This window comes from Cyrtonyx montezumae, unplaced genomic scaffold (assembly GCF_038088225.1).
Source record: "Cyrtonyx montezumae isolate F1298 unplaced genomic scaffold, pur_monq_1.0 scaffold_2, whole genome shotgun sequence".
NCBI lineage: Eukaryota > Metazoa > Chordata > Aves > Galliformes > Odontophoridae > Cyrtonyx > Cyrtonyx montezumae.
Window position 1 is genome coordinate 44,043,702 of NW_027071936.1, and position 13,055 is coordinate 44,056,756.

A 13,055-nucleotide genomic window follows, 5' to 3' on the forward strand; every position below is an offset into this window, starting at 1 on the left:
TATGGATACCTGGCTCCTGCAGGCTTGCTAAAGACAAACTTCTGCTTCTTTAGGGAAGGTAGCAGCCTGATCACATCAATTTTCTTGATGCAAGTGCCTTTTGTTTGTCTTTACAGAGCATGTAAAGCTACTTTGACCTGTTGAAATAGGTGTGCTCTGTCTCTGGAAATGACTGAGAGTGGATAGGATTCTTCCCTGGCAGACTTTTAAGCAGTGGAGCCATAGCCTAAATGACCTTCTTACTGCTTCTCAAGGGTGGGTTTGGAGGAAGTCCCTCTTCCTACTTCTCTGGGTAAAGCTAGAAGAAAAGTACTGCCCTCAACACTGATGTCCAGCTCAAGTGAAAGTAGGTGGGTTAGCAACCAGCTGAACTTGGAAAATGCAAGTTCTTGGACTTGCTCCTGATGTAAAGGTGGTGAAACTGCTGGTTCCCTTCTCCAACTTCTTCATCTGTAGCATGCATTATGTTTTTCTTCTGGGGCTTGGCAAAAGTTTAGAGTTGATGAATAGAAGGAAGAGCATGTTTATTCAGGAGAGTTGAAGAAAAGGTGACAACTGGAACTGAGAGCATGTAACACAGTCAGATTGATGTTTTACACTGTATAGCTTTGTCTATTTTAATTGTTTCATATTGGCTTCACCTGTGCTGCCTTCTCTCATATAGGAGAGAGGACTGTGTTGCTGGTAATTGTTTTAATATTATGCCAGCCTGTCTGGATAGGTTTGTATATAACTTATGCATAGCCCTATTAAGCACAGTCATTCTATTTAAGGTAGAAAAGAATAGTTTGTATGAATACATGTGTATTTAAATGCTTGTTTAATCTTTACTTGCTATTTTAATAATTTTTGCAAATCTTGTTTAAAAATTTCCTTATGCAGAGAGAGAGGTTTTGCATCCTTAAATGCAAAATCAGTGAGTATCAGAAGGCTGTAAAGCTATTTCTAAATCATGCCTTTTAAATGAATCTTTCTGTAATGCTATCAATACTTAACTTTAGCCATTCCAGGTATTAATTTTGACAATGTATATTTGAAAAAGCTTAATGTGCTCTTGATGTGACTACAGGTGTCCTTCTCCCCAAAACACATGGTTATTATTTTGCTCTCAATTTCTTGTGTTGTTAGTTTTTTGTTTTACTGTTGTTTCTAGTTATGTACCTGACAGTTTGTTTTTTTTCCTCACAGGAGCGGTTGGTCATCATGGTGACAATCTTGCAGAGAAGATACTTTCTGTGCTTCCCAAGCTTCCTGGCCACAAGACGGATGTGATGGTTAATATGGTGGAGCTCACTGCACTGCAGACTCCAGATGAAGCTTGCAGTATTATAGCACCTGGCTGCTTAGCACAACCAAAGTAAGCATTCTTTTTCTTTCTTTCTTTTGTTTTTGTTTTAAGATGTTGAGTATGTTTGTTACTTTTTATGAAAAAAAAAACAAAAACAGAACAAGTAGTCCATTTTTTTTAAACAAATGAAAAACAACTTCATTGGAGAAATCCACCTGGTCCTAATTCTGTAGGAGTATAACCTGTTTCTATGCACACATTGAGTGGGCAAGATAAGACTATCAGACATATGAGATTCTCAAGGTGTTTTTAGACTTTGGTTGTTTGAACTGCTATGATTACTATGGTAAATTAAACTATAAATTCTTCCCTGTGATGTTTTTTTTCCTACCAGTGTAACAGGCTATACAATTGGGTAGGTTTTAAGTGTAACTGACTTCTCCTATAGGCATATTTATATACAAATTACATATGCAATTATATATGTATGTGAGTTGCCTGCTGAGCTCTTGTTAGGGCACCTCTTAGCTTAAGGTTTTATTCCCATTTTCAAACACAAGTACCTGTGTAAGAAGGTAATTAAAAGCAATTTGAGGTATACAGACAGTTTCTTGAAGGTTTTTTACTTAAACAAGGGCAACCTAAAGTTAGTAGCTTTGAACAGCTTGATTTTACTGGATGTCATTTGAAGACTTTGCTTGTAAAGTATATTGGCTATGATGTTTCACTTTCAAACTTTATTTGTTCAAATTGAAACTTTCCTGCAGCTATTATTGTGTTAAGTAATGTACCTGTTACTATGTGTAAGCCAGAAAACACAGCAGGTGTTGGTTTCGTTGAACAAGGAAAATACTACTCAGCAGTGCTTTAAAAAATAATACAGTGCAGAGGAGATTAAAAGCTCTCTTGCTGTACTCGTCCTAGCATACAGTAGAACAGTGATTGTTTTTTTCTCTAAAATGGACAATCAAATGTAGTTTCAGTTCTTCTGCTTTGTTTCCTTTCAGTTCTTCACACCTGTGCTGTATTCCCTTCTCTTCTTGCCCCTAAAAGATTTTGGAGACTTCCCACTTTTTGACATATGGTATCTATTTTCCAATAACCTCTGGATCCTTTGTCATCTTCTATCTCCCACACATGTTGTAACTGGGTCCAATTTCTGAGTTTCATGCTGTATAACTGACTTTTTCTTCAAGAGCTGGAGAGGAATCATTTCTTCATAGAGGTGGATTCAGTTGCAAGTTTCTGATGGGGAGATGTATGGGAACTGCTGAATCATGGCCTGAACCACTGATTGGTCACCTGAGGTGAGCACTGAGTCAGCCATGGGGGCACAGGTGAAGGTGATATACCTGTGTGAGTGGAAGGGGTGGAGCCTGCTTCCACCTCTCCCAAACCCCATTTAAGGGCTGACCACCACCAGGGAAGGATCTCTTCTTGGAGATCCCTCCCACGTGGAGTCCCCTGTGAGCCTTGTCATCATCAAGGTGAGCCATCTTCTCTTTTGTATTATCTGTATACTGTTTATATAGAACTACTTAAAATATACCATTACTGATGCTATTTCTTTGTGGAGTACCATCATTGGGAGTTATTTACCCCACAGGAGACTAATCTCAATAACATTTGTTCTGTTTTTCTTTCTGTTGGCTGTTTTCCAGCTGATCTCTGAAGTAAAAGTGAGATGTCATTAAGGTCTGTCTACACAGCAGAATAAAGAGGTTATTGTCTGTGGCAGACATGCTGTGATTGCTGTTATTTGTGTTAACTTTGATTAGCTACCAGAAATAAACATGATTTCTGGCAACAATGAGGCAACAAACAGATATTTATTGCCCTAGAATTGTTGACCTGTGCTATCACTCCATTATTCCTAATGTTATCTATATTCAGCTAGTGCTAGTATGCCTTCTCCTGCTGAAGTTATGACTTCAGTCTTCTCAGTATCACATTGTTGGGTCAGTCTGCAGATTTGTGTTCTAGGTTAGCAGATAGTCTGCATGCTGAGATTTATTTGTGAATGATGCCTCTGTTAACAGCACAGTTAGACTTATTTTTCAAAATCTGCTCTGGGGTGCAGATGGTTGAAGAACAGAAGAATTTGCATACAAGTTGCTCAGCTGCTACTCTGCAAGTGAAACAAAGTTGTATGGTACTAATACCCGGTGCCAAGGTAGTAGTGTCATTGCTACACTGATCTGTAACAGTATCACTCTCTGCGAAGTCTGATACACTAGAAATATCCGAGAGCAGGCCAGACAAATTTAAATAGGGGTTTAAACTAAACTCTATACTTTAGTTTCTCAAACTATTTAGTGATTAGGAGTAGTTTCCAATTCAGAACAGGCATTTCCAAGTAAGTTTAAGTTAGTTGCTGAAGAGTACTAGAAATGATGTCTAAATAGGTGACTATAGGATATAACTTCCATTCTGTTTAACAAGGCTATGTTATAGTGATGGAGTTTAAACTTCAGCATTAATCATCTTTGTTAGTTAAACTGATGAAGTTCTTCTGGAGCATGAGATTTAAAATTCCCACTGATAGATTCCTTTGTCAATTCTATAGGAAATTCTGTAGAATGTTCTCAGTTCTTCATTGGCATGGTTATTACCATTGGTAGCAGGCTGGTGAGTGTTTCTTGTAATTGAAAACTTAAGTGTTGATTTATATCCGTAGATGGCAAGGAGTGTTACTCTGGTTGTAAAATTTCTGTTTACTCTGAGTGAAAGTGAGGGCACCTTTTTTTGGAAAGAAAATGGTAATGTAAGCTGCATTCAAGTGGAATGTGCCCAGGCTCTTTTACGTGAAAATTTGTGATCAGACTGTACTCACACTGTGACATTTCACTGACTTGTGTATTCAGAATATTTTTCAAATGTTTTCTTTATATTCTTTCAAGTTAATATTTGAGGGTGTTGTGGTAGGAGAGAGGCCTGCTCCTTCCCCAGATTGCTATATTTAACTTTTCCTATTGGAATGCTGCTTCTGCAGAAACATCTGGGCTCAGTTACAAAGTTAGTGAACAGAATTAATGAATAATTTATGGCTGGTGTGGTGACATAAAGCAGGATTCTTTTCTCAAATCTAAAGAGATAATGAGCTTCTTTAAAGGTTTAGATGAAAATGTAAATTCCATATAGTGCTGAAGTTACGGTACTTTGAAGGTGTTTTCTTTGCAAAGAAGGAAATTTTTTTCTTCTTTTGAAGACTCTTAATTTTTTAATAACCTCGAAAATCTTGTGGAATAATTGTTTGTTGATACACTGCAGTTCCACTATGACATTCCATTGAAAGTTACTGAGTTTGAGAATCTCTAAATATGCATTTTATTCATTTCTGTATGCAGATGTACACATATATAGAAATGAACAACTTTAATCCATAAAGACGCTCAATCTGGATCAGAACTGTTGGGTTCTGATGAAGAAGTGATAACTGTCCTGTTCATGCCATATGATATGCAGTGGAAGTAGGAATGGCAGTGAAATCTTAATGGCAGAGGTAGCTTAAAAATAAGACTAAATATAGATTGCAGCTAGTTTGTTAGTCTTTGTATTTTGAAAACCTGTAGTGTTTTGTTTTTTTTCTTCCCCAACAACATTAGCATGTATGCAGCAGCTTCTAGGAACTATCTGCTTGGATGCATGTCAAACTTTTCACATTTATACACTGTTGCCATTTTATAACAGGCCTGGCCGCTTGTTCCTCATTCCAGCTATCTTGCATTTTTAATATGTATATTTTTCAATGGATAAGCACCCTACTCTCAGTACTGTACAGTGATGGAAGCCTGCATGGGGCCTTTTTCCACATCTCGCAAATCTGGAGCGAGGCTCTTGGAGGCTCTGTGGCTCCCTGAAGCAGCAAGTAAAGGTTCAGACCTCTTCATCCTAGCCCCAAGTCTGTGGCATGTGAGAACAAGAAGTGAGGAGCTGCATGGCACTGATGAGTGGGCAGTTGAAGGCATAAGTATGGATGCTGGGTTTTTAATCGGCTCTTTTGTTACCCAGGAACACTTCAGATGTGCTCTCATATTCTGCTGAATAAATGGAGTGCTGGGTTTGATTATGCACATTACAAGGACTTGCTAAGTAAAGATTTCTTGCTTTTCTGCTTTTCTTTCCTTTTCTCAACTCTTTGTAGTTTATAATTTGCTCAGAATTTAGTGTGATATTAAAGTCTCAGAAAAATACCTTTTTTTTTCATTTAAAGTTCATATGTAATGCAATATCCAAAAAAGCATTGGGCTCTTAGAGCAAGTATTGTTCTGTGGAAATGTAAGGCTATAACATAACATATTTCCATTGGGGCTGCTGCACCTGAAGTGATTCAATGAGCAGTATAATTGAGATGCCTAGGCTTGCAGCTCCTACAAAGCAGTAGAAGCTATTAAATCATCTGAGGTTTGCACTGAGGGAAAACAACACATCCAGAATGAGATGATTTTGTGCATTCAGGATATGTTGGTATGTAGGCCAGATAGTTTTGCATGTGTCATGCTTCAAACTTTCTGAAGGTCTCTTAAAGGTGTGGTACAAGAAGAGGTGTGTTGAGTGGGAAAGGAGGCTACTTAAAAATTTGAATGTGGCAAAACATCAGTGTCTTGTGTGAATGGATGTTGAAAAAGCATACTTGTGATTGTTCTCAGTTTTGAAGTATTCTGAGGTATTTTGAATCAAATAGTACTTTGATTAGCAAGTACTGAAGCTGTTCAGTGCCATCAGAGAAGAAAGGGGCTCTCTAGCTTTATCTTTACTCTTGTGCCTGATGGAGCAAAGCAGATCTCCATTTGTCCTTTCTTTGTCTGTACCACTCTTTCCTGGAGTGTGCAGTAGTACTGGGAAGAAGAGACTGTTCTGAGCTGCCTGTTGCCTTGCTCTCTACTACCTTGAGGAAGTGGAAAAGCAGTTCTAATTATCTCTGTAAAACATGTACTGCTTGTTGAATAATGTGTGATGTGAATTTGACATGAAAGATTGTGTTAGTATAGGAATGAAATGAGCAGTAAAAATTAAAACTGAAGAGGTGATAGTCCCCTTTTAAGCAGGGAAATAGGTTTTATTTTCTTTTTAAAAATTGATTCTATCATTTTGCTGTTTTTGTGGCCAAGCTTCTACAGGATATCTAACAGTGTTAAGAAAAACTGCACTGAATTAATTACACACTAAGCTTTTGTGCAGATGGTTCTTAGATCTTTGTAGTATTTTGAATTTTATTTTGTGTTTTTTTCATGGCAGCTGCAGATTCTAATTTAAAAGCATTTTGCACGCAGAAGTTTTAAAAAGCTCATAAGATAATTTAGGACTGTGTTATTCTCAAATGAGCTTAAGAGTTTATGGCATAAATTAGTTTCCCTTTTGAGAATGTTAATATTAAAGATGCAGGGTTAACTCTACAATAAGAAGATCCAGATGACATGAGTATTGCTTTGCATTCATTAAGTTTGCAGATGAGGAAGAATAAACCAAAACAGTGGATCACAGGATTCTGTTAAGCTGCCTCCTGCTCTGCCTGGCAGGCTTGCAGGATTCTCTGGCACAGTGCCCCTTGGGCCAGTGTTAGGTAATGCCCAGTCTGGTTCTGGGGGACTTTTGGCTCCTCTGCTGCCAGTTGTTTCCCTCTGCTGGGAGTCTGCCTGCTTCTGTTCCTGTGGAGCTGTGCTTGGCTTTGGTGGATGGATTTGATTTGGAGTCAAGTTTACCAAATAAAGCCCCAAATCAGGCAGCCAAAAAAGAACACACTACAATCCACCTATGAACAGACTTTTCCTGTCTATGTTTCTGACCAAGGTGAGCAATGCTGTTATGGAGAAAAGGTGACTTTTCTCCATAAAACTCACTTTATGACTGCAGCAGTCATGAAAAGTGGAGAATCGCCTCAAGCATAGAAGACTTTAATCCTTTCCTTTTTGGATAGGACAGGAGAAATTACAGCCCAGCTGTGTGCTTCTGGAACTTGTGCTGGACCACTGAGTCCCATTTCCAGAGAGACAAACTGGCTTTACAGAGATTTTCCTGCTAATATCATCTGCCTTTTCAGTAGTTTATCTGTGAGTTGCTTCTCTTAATGGTAGATTGGGAGTGCCCTAGATATAGCACCCACCCCACAGTCGTGTTCCTGTACTGGCAGCCTTCCTGCTAACCATTTTACTTTACTCATACAGGCTCAGAGTGCAATGTGAAACAAGGACTATTTGGCGTTTCCCTTTTGTTTGATATTTCTCAAGGAATTTTCTTGTTGGGAATAGAAGTCCTGCTGCATCAGCTTCTGGGATTTGTCAGTCAAGACAAGCATTCCATGTGGTGCTTTCTGCTCAGTTTCAAACGAGTTTGAGTCAAATGAACATAATTGACTGTTACAACAGGATAAGATGAACAAGCTGATAAGATTTATTATATCTTACAATAAATGTGTGTATTTGCCCAGATCCTTTCAACACAAGACCTCCTTGAAATGGAAAAAAGGAAAAAGAAAAAAAAAAGCAGGGATAAGGTGGGTGTGTGGAGTGTGGAAAAGGAAGAGGTCAAGATCTCTATTTGGTCTGTGCTATGTAATGTGCAGCATTGCTTGAAGGCCAGACTGCCATTCTGTGGACTCCCAGTTGCTGCAGTAGCTAGATGGTTGAAGTAGTCAGCAGAAGAATGATGTGTGGATTTTTTAGATCCAGGAAAGATCCTGTCTAATAGCTGTCAAATTTTTTTAATTGCCTTCTATGGCACGCCTCTGAAGCCTTGGAAATTATCTTCTAGATAAGAGGAAGCTTGAAGCTTATTTTCCTTGAGATAAAGAATGATCTGGGCTGACAAGGTCTCAGCATTAGCTAGGCAGTTCTTCCTTAGCTGAGCCTATAAGTCTGCAAAAAGGAGTTCTAGGGGTGGCTGGCAAGCTAGGCTGCTTGAGATTTCATTCTATTTGTCCTAAGAACCTTTAACTTAATTACTTTTCTGAGCTATCTAGGCTTACCAAATTTTTCAGCTGGAATTCAGTTTGCTGTTTTATCTTTTTTTTTTTTCCCCCTTAGGCCCTCTAACACTCTTAGCCATACTCAGAGAAGGGGCAATGATCAGTGTTTTGTGTTGTGGGTACTTATACAATCCACTATTTGGAAATGTCAAAATAAAATGTTGTGCCTAACTTTTCAAAGATATATTCTTTTTTCTTCTGGAGAAGGATTTCCCATAAGTCATCTCAATATAATCTGGTTTATTTTAGTACTATTGTTAAGTCCTGACTTCATTTTTTTTTTCCTTTGTCCATGGGAAAGTACAACAAACCTGAGTTACTCAGATGTTTTCCAACCATCAACAAGTCTGAGTACTTGTATCTTCAGCTGGTTAGCGCAGCAAGGTAATAAGTGTCAGTAAGGAAATTCTGTGAGTACAGCCACTAAACTAGGCTATTTTCTGGCTCTTTCCTCATTAGCATTGCTCTTACCTAGCAAGATGTCAAGGAGGACAGAGTGCTTCCTGAATAATGAGAAATAATGAGAGAGTAACCACTAATACCTGCAGTCAGAACAGAGGGAGTGGATTTTTATGTGGCTTAGGGGTAATGTTATTTTGGCAGTCTGCGACAGTGCTTTTAAAATTGTCGTCCCTTCCTTGTTACCTTAATGGTGATAGTTTTTGTTTATATATTTTGCTAGTTTCTTAATCCTCTGCATAAGTCTGTTGACTGCTGTTCTCTTGGTGTCACTACAGTTGATTTTCCTGCAGATGTATTTGTAATTCATTAGCAGCAGGAAGACTGTCTATTTAAATAGACTTTATGAATCTCCAAAGTGGGCTCCAATCTTTCTCATTTTATAGTATGATCCTCCTAGCAACTGTTTCTTTGGCTGACATTGTGAGATTTTTCAAGACTAGCTCTCATTTGCCTTGGCCAACTGCCTTTGCCTCTTGAATGACCTCAACAATGAGGCTTTAAAATGCAGTGATATGCAATGGTCTTTTTGTGTCTTGTGGAATTGCTGTTCAAATCGTAGTGCCAGAACAGAAAATAACTGAGTGACCTGGAGGGGTGTTTTAGCTTGTCATTTTCATACTATAAAAGTTGAAGTTGGTGTATCTTACAAAGAGGAAAAAATGTGACAAAATAGACTGAGAAGAAAGCTGCTCATTCTGATGAGGAACTAATGCTGGGGTAGGTATTTTGTCAGCAGCAGGTTTGGTTGCAGGTTTTGAATATGTAGTGTCAATTCTTTCAGAATTCCAAACTTAACATGAAACAGGAATCAAATCTTATGCAAACTAAAGTTCATTTGAAGTTAGCTGTGTACTTGGCAGAGCTTGAGGGTGCTTTTGCTTTGGAAAGCAGACAGAATTGAGCACATATAAACAATTATTTGGTTTTATACAGGCAAATACTTAGAAAATAAAATCAACAGTCGTATAATAATTGTTTCAAAAATCCAGTCTCCTGTACTGAATGCAGTTATTTGATTCCTCCCTTTTGTAGCCTTGCCACTTCATGGATTCTAGCAGAACGTTTTAGCTTATTTCATTGTCCCAGCTCTCTTTACCCCTTTTCCTCTCATTTGTTTCTTCCCTGAGATCATTCTGTCCCAAAGGTACACGCACTTTATGAGGAACTTAAGCAAACTGAAATGCTTAGCTCTTATAGCAGTAATGTAGTCAAATCAGTTTGTCTGTGTTTTCCAGCCAGCCTTTATCCTTTTGCATTCTTTTTATAGATACATCTTTAAAAAACATCATTATTTCAGAAGACATTTTCCAGGTGTTCTCTGGAGAACTCTGAAATCATCTTTTTGAGAAATTGCTTTTTCTGCTTGCCAAATTGGTTTTTTTCTTCTAGCTTCTGGAAACAAGCTGCCTTCTCACCTCATTGCAAAGGAGAGCATTTCTTGTTTAAGTTTTACCGCAATCTTTGACTAGTAGATTTCTATTTCACTTGTCACTCTGACTATGAAGTAGAAGGAGCAACTGTAGCTACTTGCTGTTTTATGGGTGTCCCAGACCTTGCAGGTGCTTGAGGAAATTAGTTTTCCACTGATCTCAGATCTTTGGATTGAGATTTATAACCTGGAGATCTTGTACACACTTCGCTCTATGCATCTTGTTCCCTGAAGTGTAGCACCTGATAAGGGTTTTGCTGAATTTTAACTGCTTGTAGTTTCAAAAGCAATAGTGAAAATTGACTAAACCTAGCCAGTTTTAATGCCCTGATGAACAGTGACCCAGAAGTGAGCTTTCTGCAAACTCTGAAAGACTGTACTAAATGGAATAACATCTAATTTCCATGGATTGCAAATGTATTTTCTTAAATGATCTTCAGCTAGGAAAGGCCTCTGTTCACTGTGGGAGACAAATTTTACGATCTTACCTAAATCTCTCCATGACTATACTAACTTAAATAGGTAACCAGAAAAAGAAATCAATTTTGAGCCATTTTCAGTAACTGAAAACAGCCACAGAACACACACTGAATACGTATACTTTATGTGGATGCTTGAGCTCCAGTTACCCCTTAGGAAAAGGAAACAGGCTGACAGAAAAAGCTTAGGGTTTTATTAATGGTACAGTAATATGCCACAGCTTCAAACATTCTTTGCATGGGTTGGGAAGTACTGTGAATGATACGGTTTGGTTTGATTGAGATGGGCAACATAGGGGGAGGAGGGGAATTAATCAGCACCCAACATATACAAGCCCTTTTTAGGAGGAGGATGCAGCATGGATAATAAATGACTACAAAAAGCCACTTAAAATCCAGAGAATTTGGATTAGGACAAAATTCTGCTCTCCTTACTCATTTTGTGGTAGGCAGTAGTGTGTAAGTGAGGGGGTGTGAGAAGATATCCAGAACACTGGGTGGACGTATGCAATGCAGACAGAAGTCCTTATCTCATTCCCTGTGATAGATCAGCCAGAGTGTGGAAATGCTTATAAAAATGAAAGGCAAAGTCTGGAGCTTTATTCTTTCTGAGTAGCTGTCAGTTTGGGTTTTGAGAACTAGAATTGGCCATATTAGGTTTGCATGAGATCTGAGGAAGCTATGGCTGTAGGTTTTCATTGAAACTATGACAAATATGCTACTTTTAAGAGAGGGGAGTATGGAAGACACTGAGGACCAGGTCCTCAGTTGATCTAAATTTGCTGCACCAGTGTAGCTGGCAAAGAATCAGACCGTGCATGTTCAGGCATCATGTATTCAAGATATAAGGTCTGTTTTAGATTATTTTTTTACTGTTGATTTTGAGTCTCAAATACTTGAATACTAGTTCTCAACTCATATGGAGCATATCTTTGAATTTTTTAACAACTCTGTCGTGATTTCACAGTAAATGGTTTATGTAGTAACTGAGTCGCTTCTGGAAGGATTGTCTTCTCTGCTGAAGACACATTCCATTGAACCTTCAAAATGGTGTTGAAGCTCACAGCTCAGTGAATTTCTATTCAAGAAATTGCTTGTGTAACTGTGGGGTTTAGGCCAGCAAATGAGGAAGGGGGGTCAAAGGAGAATATTAAAAGGTGGCTTTCTAAATTAAAAACATTGAGGAGAAGGAATTCCTAGCATTCCATGGTATTTGGGTTTATTTTCTTACATTTCCCTAATAAGAAAAACACACTTCATATATGTTCTTGGTAAGTGCTTTCACTTGTATCATCCATCTCTGCTGCAAAAAAAATGACCCAAAATAATATTGGCTTTTACATGCCTTGAGGACATCCATTGAATACCTAACCAGCGCATCTGTAAAAGTAGACTTGGCACTCTCATGCAATCCCTGGATGTGGATTCAATTGTCAGCACCTCGTTACTAACTGTTCTTTCATTGGAATCATTTTTATTAAAATAACCTTATGCAATAGCTTTAAAACATGGAACAAAATGCTCTAAAGTAACCTATTATGTTACATGTACTATTCCCAAGTAATACATATGTTGTAAGGATCAGACTTTATTTTTAGCATAATTCATTTGCTTTGTCCAAAAACTAAATTAAAATCCATGACAAGTAACTCCTTAATATACATATTTTAAAGAGTTGCTTGGCAAGAGTTTTGAAATACCTTGTATTGTACAAAATCCTCCTCAGAAGCTTTCAATTAACTTGATTCATGCACTAACTTTGTCTGGCATTCTGCATAAGCTGTCCTGCAGCTTGTAGGAATGAAACATTTTACAGAACCAGTTCTCTGGAATAAAAGGCAGCCAGCTGAAGCTCAGACAGGACTGATGGTTATGAACATTAGGAAGTTTTAAGAAATTGCCTGCACGTTTTTCCTTCACCCCTGCAGAGACTGGCAAGCGAGTTAGAGGAAAAAGAATGAATTTTGGAGTAATAGTGGAATGATTAAAGTCTGCTTTATTACAGTGACCAAGAGGATTAAAATGTATCTGGGAAGCCTTTCAGTGTTAAACTTATTTTGGTGTGCCAGCAATTTTCCAACAGCGATGTTGTATAAGCATCCCTACAACCATCCTTCATTAGCTAGCAAATTATTCCCTCTTAAGGATCCTTAGGGTTATTTTAACTCTATTTAGACAGTGCTGATGCTATTATGTCTAGTGCCATTTGGGCCTTTAAAAATCCTCAATGATTCCTTTAGCTCCTGTCGCTTTTTCTTAAATCTTTCTTTCATTGTCCACTCCAGACTTTCCTGTTGCTGCTGCAGATGAGCAGTGACACTCTGGTAGTTCTTTCCTCCATGCAGGAGGTCTGCTACCTGTGGTTCTGCATGGTGGTATTGAAAGCTGGTTTTTGCTGCTTTGCTTTTGTAGCTTTATGGCTTGATTTGCAAT

At 38.2% G+C, this 13,055-nt stretch overlaps 1 protein-coding gene across 1 annotated transcript in view; it reads left to right on the plus strand.

Moving 5' to 3' along the window:
• SCFD2 (sec1 family domain containing 2) overlaps window positions 1-13,055 on the plus strand; it is a 170,348-nt gene that overhangs the window by 3,863 nt on the left and 153,430 nt on the right. The window contains exon 2 of the mRNA XM_065737025.1: window positions 1,189-1,357. Within this exon, the coding sequence (XP_065593097.1) occupies window positions 1,189-1,357 (169 nt within the window). The remainder of the gene's footprint in view (window positions 1-1,188; window positions 1,358-13,055) is intronic.